Genomic DNA, 22,809 nt, shown 5'->3' on the forward strand with positions numbered 1-22,809 from the left:
GATGATGAATGGGGTCAAGCATCTTTAAGGCAGAGCCACAGACCAGTGATCCATAGTCAAGTTTCAATTGAATAAGAGCATGATATATCTTTAGCATAGAACATCGATCTACTTCCCAAGTGGTGGAAGAAAGGACACAGAGAATGTTCAGTGCTCTTGTACATTTGATCTATAGCTGCTTGATGTGTGGTATAAAGGTCAACTTACGGTCAAAGAAAAGCCCCAAAAACTTTGTCTCAGGGACCAGAGGTAGCACAACTTCACCAATGTGGAGTTCAGGATCATGGTGAATACCCCGTTGGCAGCAAAAGTGTATGCAGACGGTTTTAGAGAGAGAGAAGTTAAAGCTGTTTGCTGTGGTCCACTTCAGTAAATGATTGAGGGCAGTCTGTAGCTACAGCTCAACATACCTCATGTTGGACGACTAACATGAGATGTGAAAGTTGTCGACATAAAGCCTGTTTGCAACAGAGAGAGGGAGTTGTTCAGTAATGGCATTAATTTTTATACTGAAAAGTGTTACACTCTAAACACAGTTCTGAAGAAAAGAACAGGAAAGTGTTGAACCCACACAAACTTGGAATCTCCTGTCCATTAAAAATGGCAAATGGCCACGTCACTATAATATATGGAGGTCTCGCAAAATGCCATACCACCATGTTGAATCATAAACCTTCTCAATGTCAAAGAATATTGATACAAGATGTTGTTGTTTGAGAAAGGCTTGTCTGATTGACATTTCAAGTCGAATCACGTGGTCCATGGTGAAGCGCAGTCATCAGAATCCACACTGGGTGGGAGAGAGGAGGTTGTTTGATTCGAGAAACCAAACAAGACAAGCATTAACCATCCTCTTACAGGTCTTACAGAGACAGCTCGTCAAAGCAATTGGACGGTAGTTTGAAGGAATCTTGGGATCTTTCCCAGGCTTAGAGAAAGGTAAGGTAAAAGCCTGGTGCCAGGCATTAGGAAAAACATCTTCCTGCCAGATCCAGTTAAAAAACAATTAGAAGAATATCAAGAGAAGCAGGAGAGAGATAGCACAGCATGTCATAGTGTACATCATCAGGTCCAACAGATGTACTGCCAGACCGATGAAGGGCCATTTTCAGTTAAACCAGTGTAAAGGGACGATTATAGTCAAAGAGACAGTCAGTTCGAAAGGAAAGAGGTGAACGCTCTGCCCGAGTCTTGATGGCCAAGAAGGTGGAGGAACAAGCAGAAGTGCTAGATACCTGGCAAATGCTTTCACTTCGAATATTGGAGATGCTCCGGGTATCAGCTACTTCCTGGCCATCAAAGAGCAAGATTGAGAGGGGGACAGAATTATATTGCCCACTGACCTTTCGAATCTTGTGCCATATGACTTTGGAACTGGTGGTAGAGGATATGCCCGGTTGTGACCTAAATCGAAGATTCCTTCTGGCTTTGACGTCTTACCCACCGAGCATGTGCATGGGCCTGCTAGAAAGCAATGCAGTTTGAGAGTGTGGGATAGGTAGAAAGTATCCCAGACCCATTTTTGAGCCTTCTGTGCCATGTGGCAGGCAGGATTCCACCATGGACGAGGATATAGTGGAAAACAAATCAAGGTTTTAGGAATACATTTAGGAACAGACAGCGATAGTATGACCCAAGGAAACACAGATGGTTACAGCCTCCAAAGGTGTGTCAAGTGGCAAAGAGAGGGTGGGCACATGCTGATCAACCAACAGTGTTACCCCTCCATGCACTCGTCCATCACACAGCCAGTCTTTTCTGTACAAAGAAAACTGCCGAAAGGTGAGTGTATTGGCAGGTTTCAGAAATGTTTCCTGATAGGAAAGACATACAGTGTTTTGATGTCATCCAGATTAGAACATAAACCTAGACAGTTCCATTGTATCAAGGTGGCCACATTTAATTATGTGTTGATGAATTGGGTGAAGAACCCTTCTGACAGACGTGGTGACGTAAATGTCAGAACGAGGACATTGGTCGTCATCATAATTCCATCTTTGCGAGTAGAGATACATCTCACTGCAGAAACTTCTTGAGTGAAGAAACCAACCAGAATCCCTGACTCGGGAATGTTCTTCAAATCCCTCAACAATAACTCCTTGTGACGAATTCAAAGTAGCATGAGGCACAACCTCAATAGGTATATCCCCAATTGCCTTTGAATGCAAGTGGAGCTCACTGTGTTGAGATGTGGATGAAGCTTCTTTACTGACTTTTGAGAGCCAGCAAGTCCCTCTAGTCCCTTTCGAATGAAAAATGGATACATTTGCCCTTAAGGGTTGTTTGAAAGTGAATGCAATATGAGAAAATGAGGTACAACAGGTGGTACAGATGGTGTGGATTGCTGCTCAGAATCTTCAAGACATGGTCATTTATCTACAGACTGTTTTTTTCACAATTTTATTAAGATTTTTAATTGGAGTATCCATAATAAAGAAAGGGAAATTTCGGTGCCTACTGACCCCACCCACCATGGAGTCCTCCGAGAGGACACACTACAATGTCAAACAAGGACACTGCAGCAATGCCAGGGTTACATGAGCACTTTACCCAAACACCAGCATCAGATACAATATCAACAACAGCTGTTGAGAAATCCAACGCTGATACTTGGTTGACTCTGGTCCAAGTGGACCAGCTGATTGACCCAAGGGGGGCCACCATGAGGCTGCCCGTCTACAGGAATTCAAGGCCAAAGTGGTGTGTTAAGGTTGGATCCCTCAACCACCAGGATCCTCTCCTCCCCTTCATGGTTGCCACGCAAAGCAAACACGTGGGTGGATGTTTAGATCCCAGAAAAAGTAAACTGAAAGAACAGAACCTTCCCTGGGTGATCCCTTCACCATGTACAGGAATCCACACCGAGGGGTTTTCATATAAGTTTACACAGTTTTAATAATAATATTTATGTCAGGAATTTATGAAGATTAAACCATGGTTGTGAGTATTACATCAACCTCTTTGTACCTCTGGTATTATTTCACCACATTTGTTTCATGTCGAAGATCACTGTCTTAGTGTAAGATGAATCCCTGAGCAAAAGGTCATGTTTTTGAGGAAGTCATATAATAGATAAGAAAGTGCTTTAACCCAACACCAGCAGGATCCATTCACATTTGTGGAATACTTCTAAAATCACTGACTGAAATGCAGCCAACACCAATATCGATTCCTAAGCATGCTTCATCATAAATATAGTATGATGATCATGATAATGCTCTCTCTCTGCCATCGAATAAACTATCATGAACTGTTGCCAAATGATAAAAATTTAGGTTCAAACCACGAGCATTGCACATACCATTACTTGAAGTTTGATGCTGATTTTAGTCTTTTGGTTTGGTTACTTAAACAGGAGTTATGAACAGATAAACACCTACTGAAGTCACTTATTACTAATTTATATAGCACACTGATCTAAAGGCAACTTCCACACCTGAACTTATAAATAGGTAACTGGCAAGATCTTTACTGTATCACACTGTTTCACATAAACAATGTACCCTTAGCTAACTTGATATCACTTTTGTAGAGTTAAGGCTTTCTACTTCAACCAATTCTATTATCAATGGTACTAGTTTAATGTTCTTTTTTCAGAATTTCCAAACAACTCACCCTGAAACATAAAATTTTCTTTCATGCTGCCACACAAAGAAGCCTTCACTACACTACTACAGAGAAATGATAATTTATAAGCATTATGCTAGTGATGCACAGTGTGGCTGGTTGAAAGACACCCAATTACAGTATAAACTATATATACTATCAACATGACTATGCTGTGGTATAGTTTATTTTCATACAACAGAAGTTGGCAACACTACATGCATTTTATATCTGTTCTGTTCAGAACTACCATAATTATTTCCAATAATGTATGCTATGCACAATATCTGAATTCGGTCATTCACTAAAACATTACTACAATTTGTGCATGTCAAAATTATCAAGAAACCACATGAAATTTTACTGCAGTTTTTGTACAAATAATTTTGCACACATTGTAAAATATAAAATACTAAATTAACAAAGAACAGGACAGGAAAAATTGGACAGCTGCTTTCATCTCTGAACAAAACTATTTGAACAAACTGAGAAATCTAAAGTACCAAACAGGTAATGAACAAAACATGAAATAGCACTGAATTTTGATCTTTCATAATTCTGATATGCTACAATTGGAAAATGGTAATTTCATTTACTGAATGGCTGAATTCTCAATTAAGCTTAACATATATATATATATCACTAGCAAATGTACCCATGCCTCACACAACAATTTCCCGAGCTACATTATTTACTGTGCAGGTCTACTGAATATAGGTGATTAGCAAAGATATCCATGATAAGTGTGGCTTTAAATGCAATTTTTAATAAAAAATGAAATGGCTGTCAAATTTTAATCATTCTTGAAATTGCTCATCCATATAAAATCAATGTATAGTCTACCTGAGTCCCTCTTTTACACAATAACAACTTCTGATGTCAAGGCACAAGACAGATAGACCACTCTAATTTACATATATTAACCCTTTTGCTACTGGGTCAGTATAACATACACAAGTTTGTCTAATCATTTGCACACTTTAAGTACCTTTGATACCCCATGTGTAGTGTATTTTCACAAAATTTGAGACTTTTAGTAAAGATTACAAATATTTTGTAAACAAAAAAATAAGATTTTTAATGAAATATATCTACTAAAGATTTTCTTGTGCAAATAATGTATGTTTTGTTACTAGTCTGAGTGCAAAGTGATTTCATGTTATGATTAAAAAAAGCCTTCTTCATCCCTCAAATCTCAAATATTATTTGTGTAATCTCCAAAACTTCCTAAATACATTTCAGATGTTTGTTTTCAGTAAGACTTTATATTTTATGTTAATTTTTACACTCTAACAATGTGACACCTGTCACTCTACCAACTATATATAACCATAATAAAAAAATTAGGAAATAAACATAAATTATGCTTTTTTTCATGCTAGAATGATGATACATCATAAAATAAGAATACAAATGTTTAGTATAAGTGGCTTAAGTCTCATGACACCATATATTTACATATATATTTTTTTATTATATTGATCTTCCAGTTATGCCTAGCTAACATTACATTACTTGCATGTGCATTCATGTTATGTATCCAGTAATATAATACTGTCCTTTAGTCTTCTATGTCTTGGCTGTGCTTTTAGTGGACTAGTATTTTGGAACATACAGTCACATTTCAATTATTATACATTATATACACACACACACACACACACATATACTACTATTTAGAAATAATTTATTAAACTTATTTTTCTTAAAATATGAAATAATTAGTCATGAAGTAAAGCAAACAATTATTTCTTCTCATTATGGCCTCTGTACTTGGTTCCTGCTGGACATAGGTTGCTAAGCCTTTTGATATTTTGCACAAATATCAAAGATTTTATTAGATTTTATATACACACACACATTTGAATAACCAAAACATCATAAATAACTACACTGATACCATAGAATTTCACTATAATTTATTAAGCTCAGTAATTAAGATACATTTATATTTTAAAAAATATAAAACTTTGAGCAAACTAAAGACACAACCTATTTCCTTGAAATTTTAGATTGAAAATGGGTGAAAACCACTATGAAGACAGTCTAAGCTGTTGATTGGTTATTCACATGTCATATATTGAAGTTAGTGTATATAAGGGACCATTTTCAAAAAGGGAAAGAAGTGAACAGGGGCATTGTATTTGAATCAGTACATATGCCATATCTCAACACAATAGAAAGATATGAGATTCTTGTTTTATATTCTAGCTCACCAATATTAGTAATTTGAGTCCCTTACTTGTACAAAACTATAGATTCAGTATTTTGACATTACAAACATCTAATTTTAAACAGTGCTGCACTCTACATACCAGTAAAATCTATATTCATGTGTTATTTTAATATTTACTTCAAAATTAAGAAATTTACTCATATAATATTAAAGTTTGAATTATAATCTACACTTTGATTTCAAACTTATTGACATATATTCACAAAATAGTAGTTAAATAAAATTTTGTATGCACATCAACAAACATGATGACATGGCCTTTGACTCACGACCTGCTTAAAAACGGTTAATGTATGCAAATATTAGTTGTCCACAGAAAAGCAAGTTAGGTTAGTCTAGTTAAATATTTTTATGGAAAATTTTCTTCACAAATATGAGCTTAACTATGTCATGTAAAAACCTTTATTATAATGTGATTAAGATGTAAGTACAGAAAGTGAACAAACAAACTATACTGCATTTTCTTTTTACACATGGTATACAGTGTCTGTCATAGTCAAAACTAGATATTTTAACCCTTACACTGCAGAAGTAAATTAAAAACATCCTCCTCCTCCTAAAATTACAGTCTCTATAATGTCAATTCATATCAATATGAAAATACAATTACATTTTATGGAATTGTGTTTTGAAAATATAATTTAGAGGATTTTTCATAAAAATGTTAATGCAGTATAAAGATTATAGAAAAAATTAAATAATTTTTATTCAGTTGTTTGTACTTCAAGTAACAGCTGAACAACAAAAATGTATAAATACATTCAGTTTTATTTGATTTAATGATCTTCCCCTTATACATAATAAATGAAGCACAATGTCCTAAATCAAAACTGAAAATTACTATGCAAGATCAACATTGCATCTTTCCATTCCCATTGATGCAGAAATGATGCATTGTAAGTTTAATCACACTTTTAGTATGACAAAAGGAAACAAAACTGTTAATTACACAACACCTAGTCTAAATTAAAACATTATCTAAATCCTTATATGCATATATACAAATATAAAATTTTTCTACCTTTTCAGGAACAGAACGAGACAGATCAAATTCTTCAGCATAGCCATAGATATTAGCATCAGTTGAGGTCTTCATCTCAACAACAATTTCATCTTCGAGACGTTTAAAGTGTTCAAAATTATGACGAAGTTGCTCAAGTACTTCAGCCCACTTTTGACTTAAGAAATATGATACAAAAGTAAAACGCCAATTACGCAATGGGAAAAAAACTATACAGAACTATACAGAATTTGTTTTAAAGTTCCTTAAGTATGAAAGATTATAAAAACTGTGCATACTACTATGCAAGTTCAGAAACCAATGTTAAAACTTTCTTACTCAGAAAATATATTTCTGACAGGTTCTTACCTTCATTCTGACCCAAAGCTATCTCAATCCTGTCTGTCTGATAAGCATTGCCAAAAATATATTGTGCTACAACACTCCAATCATATATTTCATCAGTTCCCTACCATTTCAGAACGTGCTGATCATGCGACTACTCTCCACCAATCACCCTGCACTTTCTATTCTGGTGCAGCTACGTCCCTCTACTATTGTAGAACAATCCTCACCTTCTTGATTGACTTTCTGTGGTGTAGATGAATGTTTCAACTTGCTATCCAAGTTAGTATAAAATTTTAGTGATGCTCAATTACAAATTGACACCTGTTTCAACTTTAAGTTTCAACTTCTTGTGTTTGATTTCCATTCTTTCTCCTCATTCATTTTAAAAATATTTCTGTTTTTCAAAATCTAATTTGTTCAAATAATTTGAGATTAAATATGTAGATGAGAAAATAAAGAAATTCCCTTGACAGTCAACAGTGGTTCTGACATGAGTCCAAGGTCTTAGGGTCGACAATATCATATCTGCTGGAGAATTACAGGCTTTAGTTCAAGGGGAGAATTAGCAGGCACAAACTGACGTCTCATTTTAAATTAAGAAAATGTTAACTTCCAAGATGGTACTACCTCCTTTCATCGAAAGATAGAATCCAAGGTGAGGGGCTTGGTTTGAGACTGATGCACATATCTCAAACGAAGTGGAAAGTGACCTATGTTGTAATAAACAAAAAAGCACACCAGTGGGGTACTACTTCTGGAACAGGTATGGTCTTTGCCCAGCAATCAATACAGTAGTCAGTGATGACGAGTAGGTGAATTGACATGCACATATGAAGTCAATAACGAGATGTACAGCACTGAATCAATGTAGAAAATGCCAGGTAACTCTGACATGAATCAGGATGGTGCAGACAAACATGGAAAGGCTTGTATGTATGCAACAACTTTCTCTTAGATCTATGTTCCAAAGGATCTGCCTTGGTTTACATCAGAATATGCTAACTGCAGTCCATACAATGGAAATGCCTCATATAACATATAACAATCAACATATGTGGTCTGCCTGGGCAAAAACATCCAGGAGAGTGCCTGAGATATGAGAGATTATGACAGATATAAATTGCTGTTATGAGTGCAATCATGAGTCATCATAATGAGTCCTCTGTCCAAATCTAGGTCATAACGAGCTATTGTAAGAAACAAGAATAATGAAATAATGATATGTAGCTTGGGCTTAATAAGGGCAATGAAATGTACTTGAATAGGCCAAGAGGGGTCCACCCAGACAAAAAAACATGCAGAGAAAGTGCCATAGGATATGTCTAGGCAAAAAAACACCCAACATTTAGCATAACAACTTTGAATCAATAAGCACAAACAAAAAACATGCAGTGGAAATGCCTTGGATACACAGGATTCAGATCTGCTTGGGGTTATGTTAGATTATGCAAAGTGCAGTCCATCTAGGTAAAAACATCAAATGGAAGCTTCTCGCATCAGAAATATATGATAAACAAACATCAACATAGTGGGATTGACCATCACATTATAATGCCCCCACAGCTGAAAGGCAAGCATGTTTGGTGTGACAGGGATTCAAACCCACGATGCTCAGATTATGAGGCCTTATCCACCCAGCCATGCTGAGCCAAACAGATGTATGTAGATTCACCACAGAAGGAAGATGACACCTGCCAGAGGAGGACAGCTAGGTTGTGCAGATAAAAGTTGTCCACATTCCAGCTGGAACAATCTCCTGTGAGGACTGGCAAAGGTGATCAGCTAAAGACAAAATCTGATAAGGAACTGGGTGCTAAAAAATAGTATGCACATGGCAACCTTTTATGGATAAGTTAAAACATAGTCTTGGCCCACATCTCCAATAAAATAGAGATCCATTTGCACAATGGGAAAAGGAAAAAGCATGGCTATCGAGACTGCTTACTCCATATCCCTAGCCTAAAGTGGAAAAACTGAGTCTAACGAAGATGGATGTTGAAGAAAAATGCCCAATGGAATAATATATTGAGTAGGGGTAAGAACGGACTTCTACAACTGGAACAGAAAACCCAGCTCAAAGAAGTGAGCAGGCATGATTAATCAATTGGACAGAAATCTCATCCAGAAAAAAAAACAGTCAAAAGACCCAACAACTGTAAATGATGATCAAAGTGTACAACTCAACAACATGCACAAAGTTAAAAAGAACTGAATAGCAGCATCTGGAACTGGAAGATATAACTCTACAAGAGTTATATAGGATAGGATTCCACGGTAAAGCGAGATGGCTCTTGGACAGGTCTGCAATTTCCAACAATTTTAGGGATAACAGTTATATAGAAGTGAAACTCCAGTTGAGTGGATACCACCTGTTTGACTTTCTCTTTATTTAGCAGGATTTGAATATACTAGGCAAGGTGACTGGAAGAAGTCAATCCTAAGGAGGTGGGATGGAGATCCAGGAAGTGGACAGGGGGAAGAGCAGAGCTGAAGGCAGAAACCTTCAGACATGACTTGCAGAACTGATGGAATTGTTGTGAAATGCAGCCAAAAATACATATAAACTAAATAAGCTTACAACAATTACCCATTATTAACAAACTAGTACAAACCTGAAGGTTTGCTAGATCTACAAAGTACATACAAATAATGAACTTGAAAAATTATTAAATTTGGCCTAAAACATAAAATAATAAGAAACCACAAAAGTACAAATAAAAATACACATAAATAATGAACTTATAAGACCACTCAAAGAATTGATAAGACAAAGGACATGAAAGTAAAACTTACCCTGTAAAGCATGAGAATGAAAAGGCATCCAATCCACAACAACAAAATCTGACTCAAGTCTTATTCCCAATCAGATGTGACTGTTAGTCAAGAAAAAGAACTGACAAAGTTACAAGTACTCAAGCTGTAACTATTGTGTAAAACCCATGAATATTTCAAAAACAAACTCTAAACACAAATTTAAACTAAAGAAATTTAGATGGTAAATGAATTATAAAAATCTAATTACCAAATACTGAGAAGACATGAAAAACCTAAATTATCATGTGAGGAAATTAGATCAATTCACACAAACTCCCTCCAGAAGGGTATGCCTACTGGGAGGGAGAAATACAGATGAAAACCTTACCCCAGATCTCATGGGAAAAGGAACAATAATTAACCCAGGAGATTATATGAGGCATAATAACAGGTGGAAAGTGCTGTAGAAAGAAATTTGAACTCAGTTCTTCAGAAAAAAATCATAATGGGAGAGGAAGAAATCATCATATGAATTTAAGGCATGAACTACTCTTGAACTAAGGTCTATACTTTCCAGCAGATATTGTCAACCCTATAATTTGGGGACTTGTGTCAGAACCACTGTCGACTGTCATCAGAATTTCCTCATCCACCAGATTAAATCTCAAATCTGTATGAACAAATTAGAATTTGGAAATAGAAATATTTCTAGCACAAACGAGAAGAAACAGCAGAATTCAAACACAAGAAATCAAAACCTATAATTGAAACAAATATAAATTTATGATTAAGTAAAATCAAAATTTTGTAATAACATGGATAGCAAGTTAAAACCCATGTCTACACCTCAGAATTAGAATCAAGAAAGTGAGGATTGAACTAAAACAGTACATGGTGTTAAATGCACCAACATAGATGACAGTATGACTGAGAAAGTAGTCACATGATCAGTTCTAAAATGGCACAAAACTGTTAGGTGTAAAGACTGGTGCATGCAGCAAAATTAGTTTTTTTAGCAGTCCTTATTGGGCAGGCCAGGATCAAGATAGGTTTGGGTGAGAATAACTAATACCATTTCAGAAATATAAATGTTACAATAATAAAAATTTCAGTGATATAATGAACTAACAGATTTTTTTTTTTTTGAAGCAGGTCATATTTTTATTTCCCAGACATAAAACATTATTATTGCATTTAATCATCATGAAAGGAATAAATTATGATTAGTAAAAATTAATATGAAATGTTTAAACAAAAAGCCAAGATGATTTCTGCTCAGTTTGTTATATCATTGTCAATACTTTAAAAGAGAAATGTGCCATGTTCCCCATTACAGCAATATATAATGGAAATAAAAAATTAAAGAAACAGAGTATTTCATGGTATGTAAATAAAGCAAAATTAGTTCAAATATTCACTCTGTTCTGTTGGTGAAGATGCTGGTGAGGCCAAGGTCTTTCTTTGCCTGTTTTTTATTAAACCACCCAATGGGCTATCTGTGCTGTGCCAACCACAAGTAACAAAAACCAATTTTTATTGTTATAAGTGTTCAGACTCACCCTGAACTACTGGGTGGCAGGGACTGAGATATTTAGCTTTATAAAGCTCATGCAAGACCTATTAGAATAGAAGAGACACATATGAAACATGGCATGAATGAACATTTTAATTTAAAAATGAAGATGCCATCAAATGAGAAACTGAAAAACATAAATGACAGTGCACAACATCATATAAGCAAGTGATCTCTTATGATAGACACCATTAAAAAATTTTATCAAGATCGAATAAATATAACATTTCAGAAATCACAGTAGAATGGTAAAGATGGCAATAACAAATTCTGTTTGAGAAAACTTAACAAAATGGGGCCAAAAATGACAATAATCCATGAACCAAAAATAAAAATTAATGAAGTTTGACATCAATACCAGTTCATAACTTCCAAGACAAAAAAAAAAAAAAAAGAGAGAGAGAGAGAGAAAAAAGAGCCCTTACTGACAAAGCATTAAAAGTTTCCTTCTGAGTTATATTCACAAATTATTAAATGGGTCTGATCTACTGAGACTTTTCTATGATGATAAATCTTTATTTCATGTGTTTAAAACTAGCTATCAATGCTCTTTTTTCAAGTGACTAAACTGTATTAAACAACTATTGAAATGCTATTACATTAAAAAAAGCTGAAGTTTTAAAATGAATAAAACAGAGATAATAAGAACCAAAAATGAAAATTAATCAATAAAAAATTATCACAAATGTAGCTTTAAAGAAAAACTTAATAGTTCCTAAAAATGTTCCAAAGAATATTTAAACAAAAATTATAATTCAATAAATGGATTCAAATTGCCATGAAAAAAGAATACATAATATAATCAGCAACAAGAATATTCAAAGTTAAAGACAATTATAAGAATGTTGTCTATGTGGATAAAGCTGTTAGCCAAAATACCTAATATTCATGCATGAATACAGTCAAGTGTTTAACTTTTGCAAAAAATAAAAGTTGGAACAAAATGGAAAATATGTTATAAACTTAAACAATATCTATGCTTTCTGAAAACGAGATCCATGAGGAATAATATAATGTCAATTCAGTACACTACAATAACAGGACTATAATGGTGTGGAGATACTTGCTGTTACAAGAGTGGCAAAATTTTGAAAAAATAACAGTGTCAAAACATCCTGGATTGTTGCAAAAGTAATTTTACTGTTTCAATGAATGCCAGGGAAACAGTGAACTAAAATAGAAAGCTTCTCTGAATATTTAAAAGCTGTATTTGCAGGAGTGGAAAAAGCAACCGATATAAATGTTATTGAAAGCCCAGGGTTGGTCTAATGGAAAATATTGATTAATTATGTTTTTCAAATTAATTTCCAATGGGTAATATTGTGATTTGGAGTATAAATATAACATGTAAACAAAAACAAGTTTTCAAGACTTTTTTTTTACCATAGAGAGTCCGTCATGTAAAGAGACATGATTTTTCATTTTAAAACCATCACTAAGTTCAATTTTAGAAAATATGTCAAACTTGCACTTTTACCTACTGCCAATTCTGCAATTTTGGTGAAAAAAGTGAAATTTTATCATCTTTGAAACCTCCCAAACTGTCAGTCTTGCTAAACTGAAAGTGTATTTTAGTAGTATGTTCAATTTTTATGCATTAGTTTAATCTGTTTCTAAATAAAAGCTTTCATAATATATCCTATTATCTTCTTGTTAGAAAATACCAAACCCTGCACCAATAATTCATGATAAAGTATAAGGTACTCATGGATGGCATTAGAAGGGTTCTTGTTCTGAACAACATATCTTGCACTTTCTTGATATGTCTACACATCACAAAGAGCTCTCAGCTGTTATGATAAGAAACATTTGGAGGATGTTTTTCAATATGTAAATTGTTAGCATGGTGTCATTTTACACGCTAAGCTCATATAAATATGAGATGATAGTGCAATCCAACCAGTGAGGGTAACTGTTTATAAATTCAGTAGAATATAAACTTACTGTATTTGATAATCTCTTCATCAAGGATTATCTTACAGTGGGCTAATACCTCTTGATACATCTGTCTATACATCTCTGTATATCTTCATATTTCTTAAACTTCAAGTTCAACATGTTAAATGATTGTCCATTATAATTTTGCATCTTAATCTTCTATCTTCAATAGCAAGTGGAGCAACTATGCAGTCAGCTCTGAATTGTGTTTGTATGTCGTACCTGTCATATTGGATATTTAAAGAATAGCAGTATAATCTATTAATGACAATAATTCATTTCTAATAGCTTATTGTTTTCCTTTATGGAACCTGATGTTGTGGTAAAGTGCTTGAATATGCAGAAGCTCAAAAAAAATCTGTATTTAACCTAGACACATATGCTATTACAACAACCAACCAACATGAAAATTAATTTGTCCAAGTATCTTTGCCATAAGGAAAGTGCATCCATAAAACTGATTTAGTTCACCAACATAAAAGAAAGTCTGAACAAAATTAGACCACTTGTTCAAGAAATATGCCAAGGACAAGTCAAGCACATAAAACTGCCCATACAAATCAGTATTTACTTACAGATATGCAATTATATAAAAAAACACACAATTACAGATTAAGATCAGTCAATATGGCTGTAATACACAAGCAGAATCCAAATTTTTTTACCATGTGATTTTACAAAAACTTTGCTTTGTAACTTTAGTGTTAGTAATGCAAATAATTACATCACACAGTCATCTTCTGTATATGACTAAGTACAGGAAGAAGTATTGAAAAAAGAACAAGAGTTACAAATATTGATGGTACTGTATGTATACAACTATTAAAGAACAGAAAAATTAAATATGAAGTAACAGTTCAGGGTCAACTTGGTGATAGCCAAATCGGCAATAACCCATTTGCTGACAATATTATCACTTACTAACAGACTTGTTGACATACCAATATTTCGAATATACCAGTAGTACTGCTGATAGTAGGTTAGGTGAGTGCTTATAGCTATCAAAGCAAAATAATTAACTCAAGTTTTTGGCAAGACTGTAGCTTTTTTACTGTATAAATTCAATACATAGCAAACTTGTTTCATTTATATCAAGTCACTGTATTTTGTATTTATTTATTCAAAATGAACAAATTATTCATATACATTCTAAATCTGATACAGGTACACGTAACCATAAGTGCATTCATCTAAGTAAACGTAAATATAATAACCAATCCATCACATGACAATTGTTGACAGTCTGTTGTCAAGAAGTTGATTTTTTGACTAGTTATATTTAGACAACTTGTCTTTTGACATAATTTACTGTTGTCCAATCTGCTGTCGCCAAATTGTACTGTCATTGAGTTGGTTTTCGCCCAGTTGCCACCAAATTGAAGTAGCTTAAAATATTATAAATTTTTACGTTTCACTAGAGGTGCAGACATAAAACAGCAGAATGTTTCTCAAGATAGCTGGTATGGGTATTAAAATAAATTAGAGAATAATGTTTTGACCTTCTTAAAAGATTATCTAAGAAGGTCAAAATGTTATTCTCTAATTTATTGTAATACCCGTACCAGCAGTCTCGAGACGCAATTTTACTTCAAGCGATTTTTCTCGTCATCACGAAAAACAACAGAAATAAAAAGCAGAGATTTTTCTAAGAAAAAAGGTACCAAAAAAGCGAGCTAAAGAGCAAAAGGATACACATTCAAAATTTTAGAGATTCATGTAAAACAAATACCAATAATTCATATCTTCAACAGTCCACGAATACAAGACTAGCAGCTTATGAGTTCAACAATAAAATAAAAAGGAAGAAAAGCCAAAGGAGATAAAAACAAAGTAATGCAAAGTATCTGATAAAGTATCTTAGTAATCTTAAATGGTACAAGTAGAAAAACTTCCTTCCAGAAATATAAAGGACATATAAACTATGTGCATTATGCTATTAATATCAACAAACAAAAAATCACTGACTTAGTTTAGGAAAGCTCTAAAGAAAAAACAAGTTTCACCAGTTTTACATCACTATGATGTGGTGTTTTTGAGAAAGAAATACCAGAAAAATACTCTGTTGTTTAAAAGATGAATAAAATGTAGAGAAACTCGTGACCATGACAAAATAAAATGAGTTAGTATTTGAATGAAAATTTGTTCATCATAATTAAATCCTTTTATTCACATTCTTCACATGGTATAACATATATACACACTTATAAAGTATAATTTATTTAATATATTGCAAGTATTAAATCACTTGGATTTCAAACTTCTGTACACACACACATATACTGTAATGCATACAAGCAAATACAGCAAAATATAGTACTTATAAAGTATCGCTAAGTATGTGGATGCCCTGCAATAAACAGAGGAAGATGCTGTACAAGTAAACATTTTTCAAAGTAATGATGCTTAGATAATAACAACATTTGAAGGAAACACTTCGAGAAACACGTCGCCCTGTGAATAATCTTAAAGTGCAGTATAAGCAAACATATTTTTTTAAAGCAATAATGTTTATAGACAGAACAACGATATCATAAGCAAACGTTGAGAAACATGTCACAGTACAATTAACCTGATGATGAATAACTGGTGCTACCAAAGATCAAATAAATACAGAGGCATCACTTAGATATTACTTCACAGAAACACATTGAGGGACTTCAGTTATGTGTTTAGATTGAACAAATAGATGTCCTCGGAGTAATAGGAGGTTACCAAAGCTATAAACTAAAGTCAAGTAAATGTCTCATGAATGTTGAACTAAATATGCAGAAGTATTTATTTTATACACACATGCATACAATTTATGTATATCCTGACCAAATTACTAAAAATTTCTTATTTTAATTCATCTTTAAGCAAAAATCTCAAATGAAAAGTTTTTCCTGAATGTGTCTCTGGATCAACAGTGTGGTAATTTTAAAGTTAAACTTTATACACAGCATGCAATCTCCACCAAACTACAAATTAATGATACTTCATTATCACAATGTTCTTTTATATCAGAAAATGGATGATAAACTGGAAAGAATCTAATGTGATAGTGTAAAAACTGAATTCACAACAAAAAGAAAAGAAACATTTGTGGCATGTGTTTAGTTTTAAAAGAAAAGAAACTTTCCTCAACTAGGGTGTTAAAAAATATTATTATTCCTCTTCATCCCATTCAGAGATTACATTTAAAGTGAGCCTTAATAACTGTATAACAATATAAGTTATTATTAAAAGTTTCCATTGGAAATTGGTGAAGAAAGAGATAGCAAAACAAAGGCAAAAATGGTAATGAAAAACTCAAGGCAGAAATCCTAGATTTTGACTGCTAATGACAAACAATGATGGCCCATAATCAGAATCGCAGATTCGTGGAGATCTATAAATCCAATTCCTTGGAATTTGTTGCAGAGGAAAACAACAGTACCTCTAGAAAAATCTACTTTCACAGTACAGGTGCAGAATGATATATCTGTCCTGTGCTCAAGCTATAGCACAAAAAAAGATGATTACTTATAAAAACTCAAACGAAGCTCATAGTATGTACACATTCTATGTTTGTCTACAATATATACTATATAGTGATATTGTTTTGTGTGGTGCACATGTAATGGCATGTAGAGTTGAAGGTAATGTATTTCTTGTTTCTGCTTTTTTATAATCATTTCACAACACACATTTTCTATATAGCTTAGCAATCAAAAAATGTAGACCAGAGTACAAAAATATCTTTGTTTTATACATGTTTCCTATATACAAGGTCAGGTAAGACACGATATAGATGTTACAAATCAGAACTTAAAAACAACTTTTTTTTATAGACATGAAATATATATATGCAACTACTATATATCTTGTACTTTTGATATATATATATATATCAAATCTGGTGATATAAATAAGTTTATATAAGGTTCTCATACAATCTTGAATCAAGTTACAGTATTTCTGTTTTATAACTAACGTTTCTAGGTGTTAAAAGCTAAATAGAAAATGGTTATAAAAAAAGAAAAATATTTTCCTTCTCTTTTTACATTATTTTTCCACATTTACAACAGAGAATCAAGAAAAACAAAAAGCAATATCTATATGAATAAAATCACCTTTCTTCTTTTTCTTCTGTTTTTGTTTGGACAAATTTTTCAGCTTTTCTTGTTATCTCATAACGGGTTTCAAAACTGAACTGACAACATTAAAAATTATTATAAATCCTCTATAGTGTACATAAAAATTATCCTGAATTAGAAGTAATGAAAAATATCTGTTACAGAAAATTTAACTCTTTTACTGCCACATTTATAGATAAATAACTCTCCCACCATCAGATTCATTTTTAGATACACATAAAAACACATATGATTTGTTTACTTACTTATATCTTGTTTATTACTTGTCATATCATCTATGAAATGAATTAACCAAAATAATCATTTGCAAATTAACCCTTAAAAGACCTGTCTTGGCTGTGTTTTAGTGGACAAGTATTTTGTAAGATACAGTCATATTTCAGCTATAATACATTATATACACACACAAATATTATTACAATTCATAAATAAGTTTTTAAACTCATTTTTCATAAAATGTAGAACAATAAACAAAGAAGTGAAGCAAACAATTATCTCTCCTACTTGTGATCTGTATACTTGATTGCTGTTTGTCCGAGGTTGCTAAGCTTTAAGGAATTTCACACGTGGAAGATGTGAAACAAAATTTTTTCATGTTACACACACACAAACATGCATATACAGTTGAACAAACAAAAAATCATAAATTATTATATCCACACAATAGAATTCTATTATAATTTATCACATTTAGTAACTGGGCTGTATTCAGGTCTAAAAAAAAATGAAATTTTGAACAGGCTAAAGCCTCAACTTACCAGAAAAAAGGTTTATCTCAACAAAAAAGAAGTCTCTGTTATATTTTAAAATGACTGACAAAACCATGTGTGGGACTTTTTCAACTTTCAGTTGGTTATTCATATTTATATATATAAAAGAGAGTATACAAGGGACTGTTTCCAAAAATCAAAGGAAGTGAGCAGAGCTACTGTGTCTGATTCAGTATACTAGTGATATCTTAGCATATAGAAAGTATAGGTTTTTATTTTATATTCTAGCTTTTAAATATCAATAAATTGAGCTCCTAATTTTACAAGACTATAGACTTTGTATTTTAACATCACAAACATCTAATTTGAATCAATGCTGCATTCAACATACCATGACACACAAAAATCGATGTTTAGATGTGACCTTTTATATAGTTGCTTCTTTAATCAAGAAATTAAATACTATATAATATGAAAACTTGAGATATTAATTCAATAAAATTTTGAATGTAAGTCAACAAATGTGATAAAACAGCCTTTGACCCGTGATCTGTCACAGTAGAATTAATATGCATATGATTGATCATTAATACACAAATATTTTGGGGTCTTTATTTGATATTCCACTTTTCAAGGCTAAAACACTAAATGGTTCTGTAGTGTCTCATATATGTGATAGTGCCATAGAGATGAAATTTTTATGTTGCTATGTCAGTGAAAGAGTTAAATATAAATATAAAAAAGATCATGCAAAAACTTGACTGTTAACTGCTTAGAACAAACTTTTAACTTTTTTTAACCTTTAAATAAATACACTGTTTTCATTTTTTAAAGATCTACAAAATCTCAACAGCTGCATAGTCCTATATGCAACTTACCATTGGAGATTGTTTTTTGTGTTTACTTCTACTGCAACATTTATGTTTTTTATTATGAGTCCATACTTAATAGGCTAGATATACTTAACCTCTAATAGAATGTGTATTATCTGTTTAAACACAATTTATTGTTGTTGTCTTTTAAATTTCACTATTCTGAGAATCTTAAAAAATTAAATGAATATCACAACAAAAAATACATTACATTTTTATACATACAACCATTGCTAATATTTTCAGCCAGAATAAAAAATAAAGTATTTATATATATATGCAAAACAATTTGAAAGTTTGTCAAAAACACTGGCTTCTAAATACTTAATTACAGAAGTTGCAGTGAAGGAGAACTTAAACATTCATATTTTACTTCTCAATATATACTTTTCTATTAACATTTAAAAATGAATACAGTTTCATTCAATTAATCCTTGCCTTCCCTTTATACTAAGTTGTATAAGGAAAGAACAGTCTTCATGTAAAACATATGCAGACTATTCTAGTCATTAAAGTCACTTAACTTTTAACAATTCAAGAATTTCAATACATCTAATTAAACAAATAAAAAATTTACCATTTTAAGTGCTGTTTTACTGAATGTTACTACATTTATACATTCTAGATAATCTTCAGGGGTTAGCCTCTTGTAAAACTCCTCACATGAAGAGAAATGACTGATCCACTGAGACTATAAAAAAGGAAACACTACATTTGATAACTATATATATATATAAAGATTTTTGTGAAATTAAATAATTAAAGCCAAATAAGTAAACAAAACCATGAAGAAAGACTGCATTAAAAAAAGCAAATCCCAACCTCTGATTAATTTATAAACATAAATTTTAAGTTATAAACAAATAAACAAAACACATTAAAATTAAACAAAATATCCTGCATATTTTAAAAAAGATCCTTGGGTACAAGCTACAGTGTGGGATTATAAAATGTAGCCTACGTTTTGGAGATGACTGAAGAAGTAGGACCCATATTGCAGTGGGGAGGAGATAAACTGTCTATCTGCTTTAACTTCCAACTTGTTGGTCTCATATAAGAAGATTAGAAATTTAGAAATTATTTTAACTTGGGAAAGGAGTCACCTTCCCACAACTGTCTGCAAACAGTGAAGGGTGATAGAGATGTGGGATGTTGTAGGCTTGAGCACCCACATCTTGCTCTCCTAATTTCTAAATTTCTAATCTTCTAATGTGACACTGGTAAATTGGAGGTTAAGACTGATAGATGGTGCACTTCCACAATAATGTGGGTCCTACTTCCACAGTCACCTCCTAAACTTAGGATATATTTTATAATCCCAAGTTGTATCAGGTCATCCCAAAAGTAATTCCCAAAATTTAATATAGAAAGTGCATCATCATTTCTCTCTTTGTAGGAGGCTTTAATGACTAAAATATGTAGTAGGATGTGTATAAAAATGTTCAGACAAATAAAAGAAACTAACCCAACTCCACTTTTTCAGATCATTAATTAAATAAACCCTTATGAAGATGGATGTCTTTGAGGAGCACATTAGGCATATATTGTTTTATGAGATTAAAAAAGGCAATAGTGCAGCAGAAACTACACAAAACATTCAAGGTGTTTACGGTGCAGAGTCTCTTAATGAAAGAAAATGTTAAATGTGGTTTCAGAAGTTCAGATCAGCTTACTACAACTTAAGTGATGTGTCACATTCAGATTGTTCTGTTGAATTTAATCATGACTTGCTGCTGGTTCAACTTGATGGAGATTGTGCTGTAACAGTTGAAGAACTAGCACAGAAGCTTAATTCAACCCATTCAACAGTTCACCATCATCTGCAACAGCTTTGAAAGGTGCCAAAACTTGGAAAATGGGTCACCCATGATTTGACAAAAGCCAACCTTAGAGAAAGAGAGGACACCCAGGTTAGTGATTGGAGATGAAAAATGGATATATTATAAACATGTTAAGTGCTGCAGACAATGGCTCAGTGCAGGTAAACTGCCTAAAGCACAGCCCAAAATGGACCTCCATCCTAGGAAAGTCTTGTTAAGCATTTGGTGGGATATTGTTGGTGTGATCCACTTTGAGTTGCTAAAGAATACATCAGACTTTTGTTGTAAACAGTTAGAGTGCTTGAATGTTGCACTGAAAGAAAAGAAGCCTACTTTGATCAATCATAAAGGTGTTGTGTTACACCAGGATAATGCACCAGGATAATACAGCAAGGATCACATCTGCAAAAATCGAAGAGCTAGACTGGGAAAAACTTGCACACCTTCCTTATTTTCCAGACCTTGCCCTATCTGATTATCATCTATTTCAAAGCTTGCAGAACTATCTTGATGGAAAAGAGCTTGGAACACATGAAGATGTCAAAACTACCCTCTCTGCATTCTTTTCCTCCAAACCCCAAGAATTTTACAGAAGTGGCATTTAGAAGCTTGTGAATCATTGGCAGGAAGTTATTAATAATAATGGAATATATATTATTGTTAAACTAACACTAAAAGCATTTCAAATTCTTTCTCTTTTTCTGAACCCAAAATCAGGCATTACTTAAGGGATGAGCTGATAGTTTGTACTCTAGGATTTAAAAAAAAAAAATATGTAGCATATTTTGTTTAATTTTATTGTGTTTTGTTTGTGGCTTAAAAATTTGTGGTTATAATATATTATATATATATATATATACACTTACTTTTATATTTAAAACAAATTAACATCTCTAATAACATTAACAAATGAAACTAAGTGTACATAGTATGACAGAATCTCTCTACTGTTGCATTAACAACTAAAACTAAGTGTACATAATGTGACAGAATCTATCTACTGTTGATGTTTCTCCACTAAAAGTATGCATACAAGAGAATCTCTGATGCTTTCCTTTAAAGTCCACTTAAGACCTAGCATTTACAACAATAAATTTATAGTTTATTTTAAACTACTTACCAAAGTTTTGGGTTTTGTTTTATTTCGCTGACAGCTTTCAAAGAAGTATTTTATACTCCAGATTCTGAAGATATTACTAGATGTAAGGAATTTTCCATCCTGTGGAATTAAAAGAAAACTTAAATTTTGTAATAATTATTGATGTTAGGTTTCAGTTGTAAAAGCTAACATTTGGTAATAGAGATTGCATAGAGTGTACAATAACAAAAGAATACAAAAGATATACTTAAGATACTAAAACAAAACAAACATCATTAATGAAATGCTTTAGAATCTTTATTTGTATTGAAACAGTATATATCAAAACCACTTAATTCAAAGAAGAGGTTAATTTTACACATTAAAACATAACAGAATTTTTCAAACTGTCCACTTTTCTGAGAAGTTATCTAATAAATCATTTTGAAAGTGTAACACATCTTTATAAGTTATTACTTACTTTAAGATAATCATAAGATTTAAAGCATCTTCACTGGTATATCATCTAGCACAAATAATTTTCCACATGGTTAAAAAAAAAACACTTTTCTTGCTAGTCCAGTTAAAAATTACATATAAAAATTATTTTATAATGAATAATTTGGAAAGAGCTTAACAAAGATGTTATGACAAAGGTGTGAATTAACTAAATTTATTTTCAAAAGTATTTTGTTCAACAAATGTGAAAATTACCTTGTGTCTAAACCAATAAAGTTTAGTACTTTTAACTGTTGAGAA

At 32.5% G+C, this 22,809-nt stretch overlaps 1 protein-coding gene across 10 annotated transcripts in view; it reads right to left on the reverse strand.

Moving 5' to 3' along the window:
- LOC143249085 (NBAS subunit of NRZ tethering complex-like) overlaps positions 1-22,809 on the reverse strand; it is a 230,774-nt gene that overhangs the window by 17,268 nt on the left and 190,697 nt on the right. For 9 of the 10 annotated variants that reach the window (XR_013027511.1, XM_076498317.1, XM_076498318.1 and 6 more), the window contains 4 exons: positions 22,093-22,191; positions 19,730-19,843; positions 17,547-17,626; positions 6,864-7,020 (listed from right to left, as the gene is read on the reverse strand). Coding sequence is in view for 8 of the 10 variants with exons in the window: in XM_076498317.1 (XP_076354432.1) it covers positions 6,864-7,020; positions 17,547-17,626; positions 19,730-19,843; positions 22,093-22,191 (450 nt within the window). In the remaining 2 variants the exon portion in view is untranslated. The remainder of the gene's footprint in view (positions 1-6,863; positions 7,021-17,546; positions 17,627-19,729; positions 19,844-22,092; positions 22,192-22,809) is intronic. The other variant, XR_013027512.1, reaches the window with a different exon arrangement.

Source organism: Tachypleus tridentatus, chromosome 4, assembly GCF_004210375.1.
Source record: "Tachypleus tridentatus isolate NWPU-2018 chromosome 4, ASM421037v1, whole genome shotgun sequence".
NCBI lineage: Eukaryota > Metazoa > Arthropoda > Merostomata > Xiphosura > Limulidae > Tachypleus > Tachypleus tridentatus.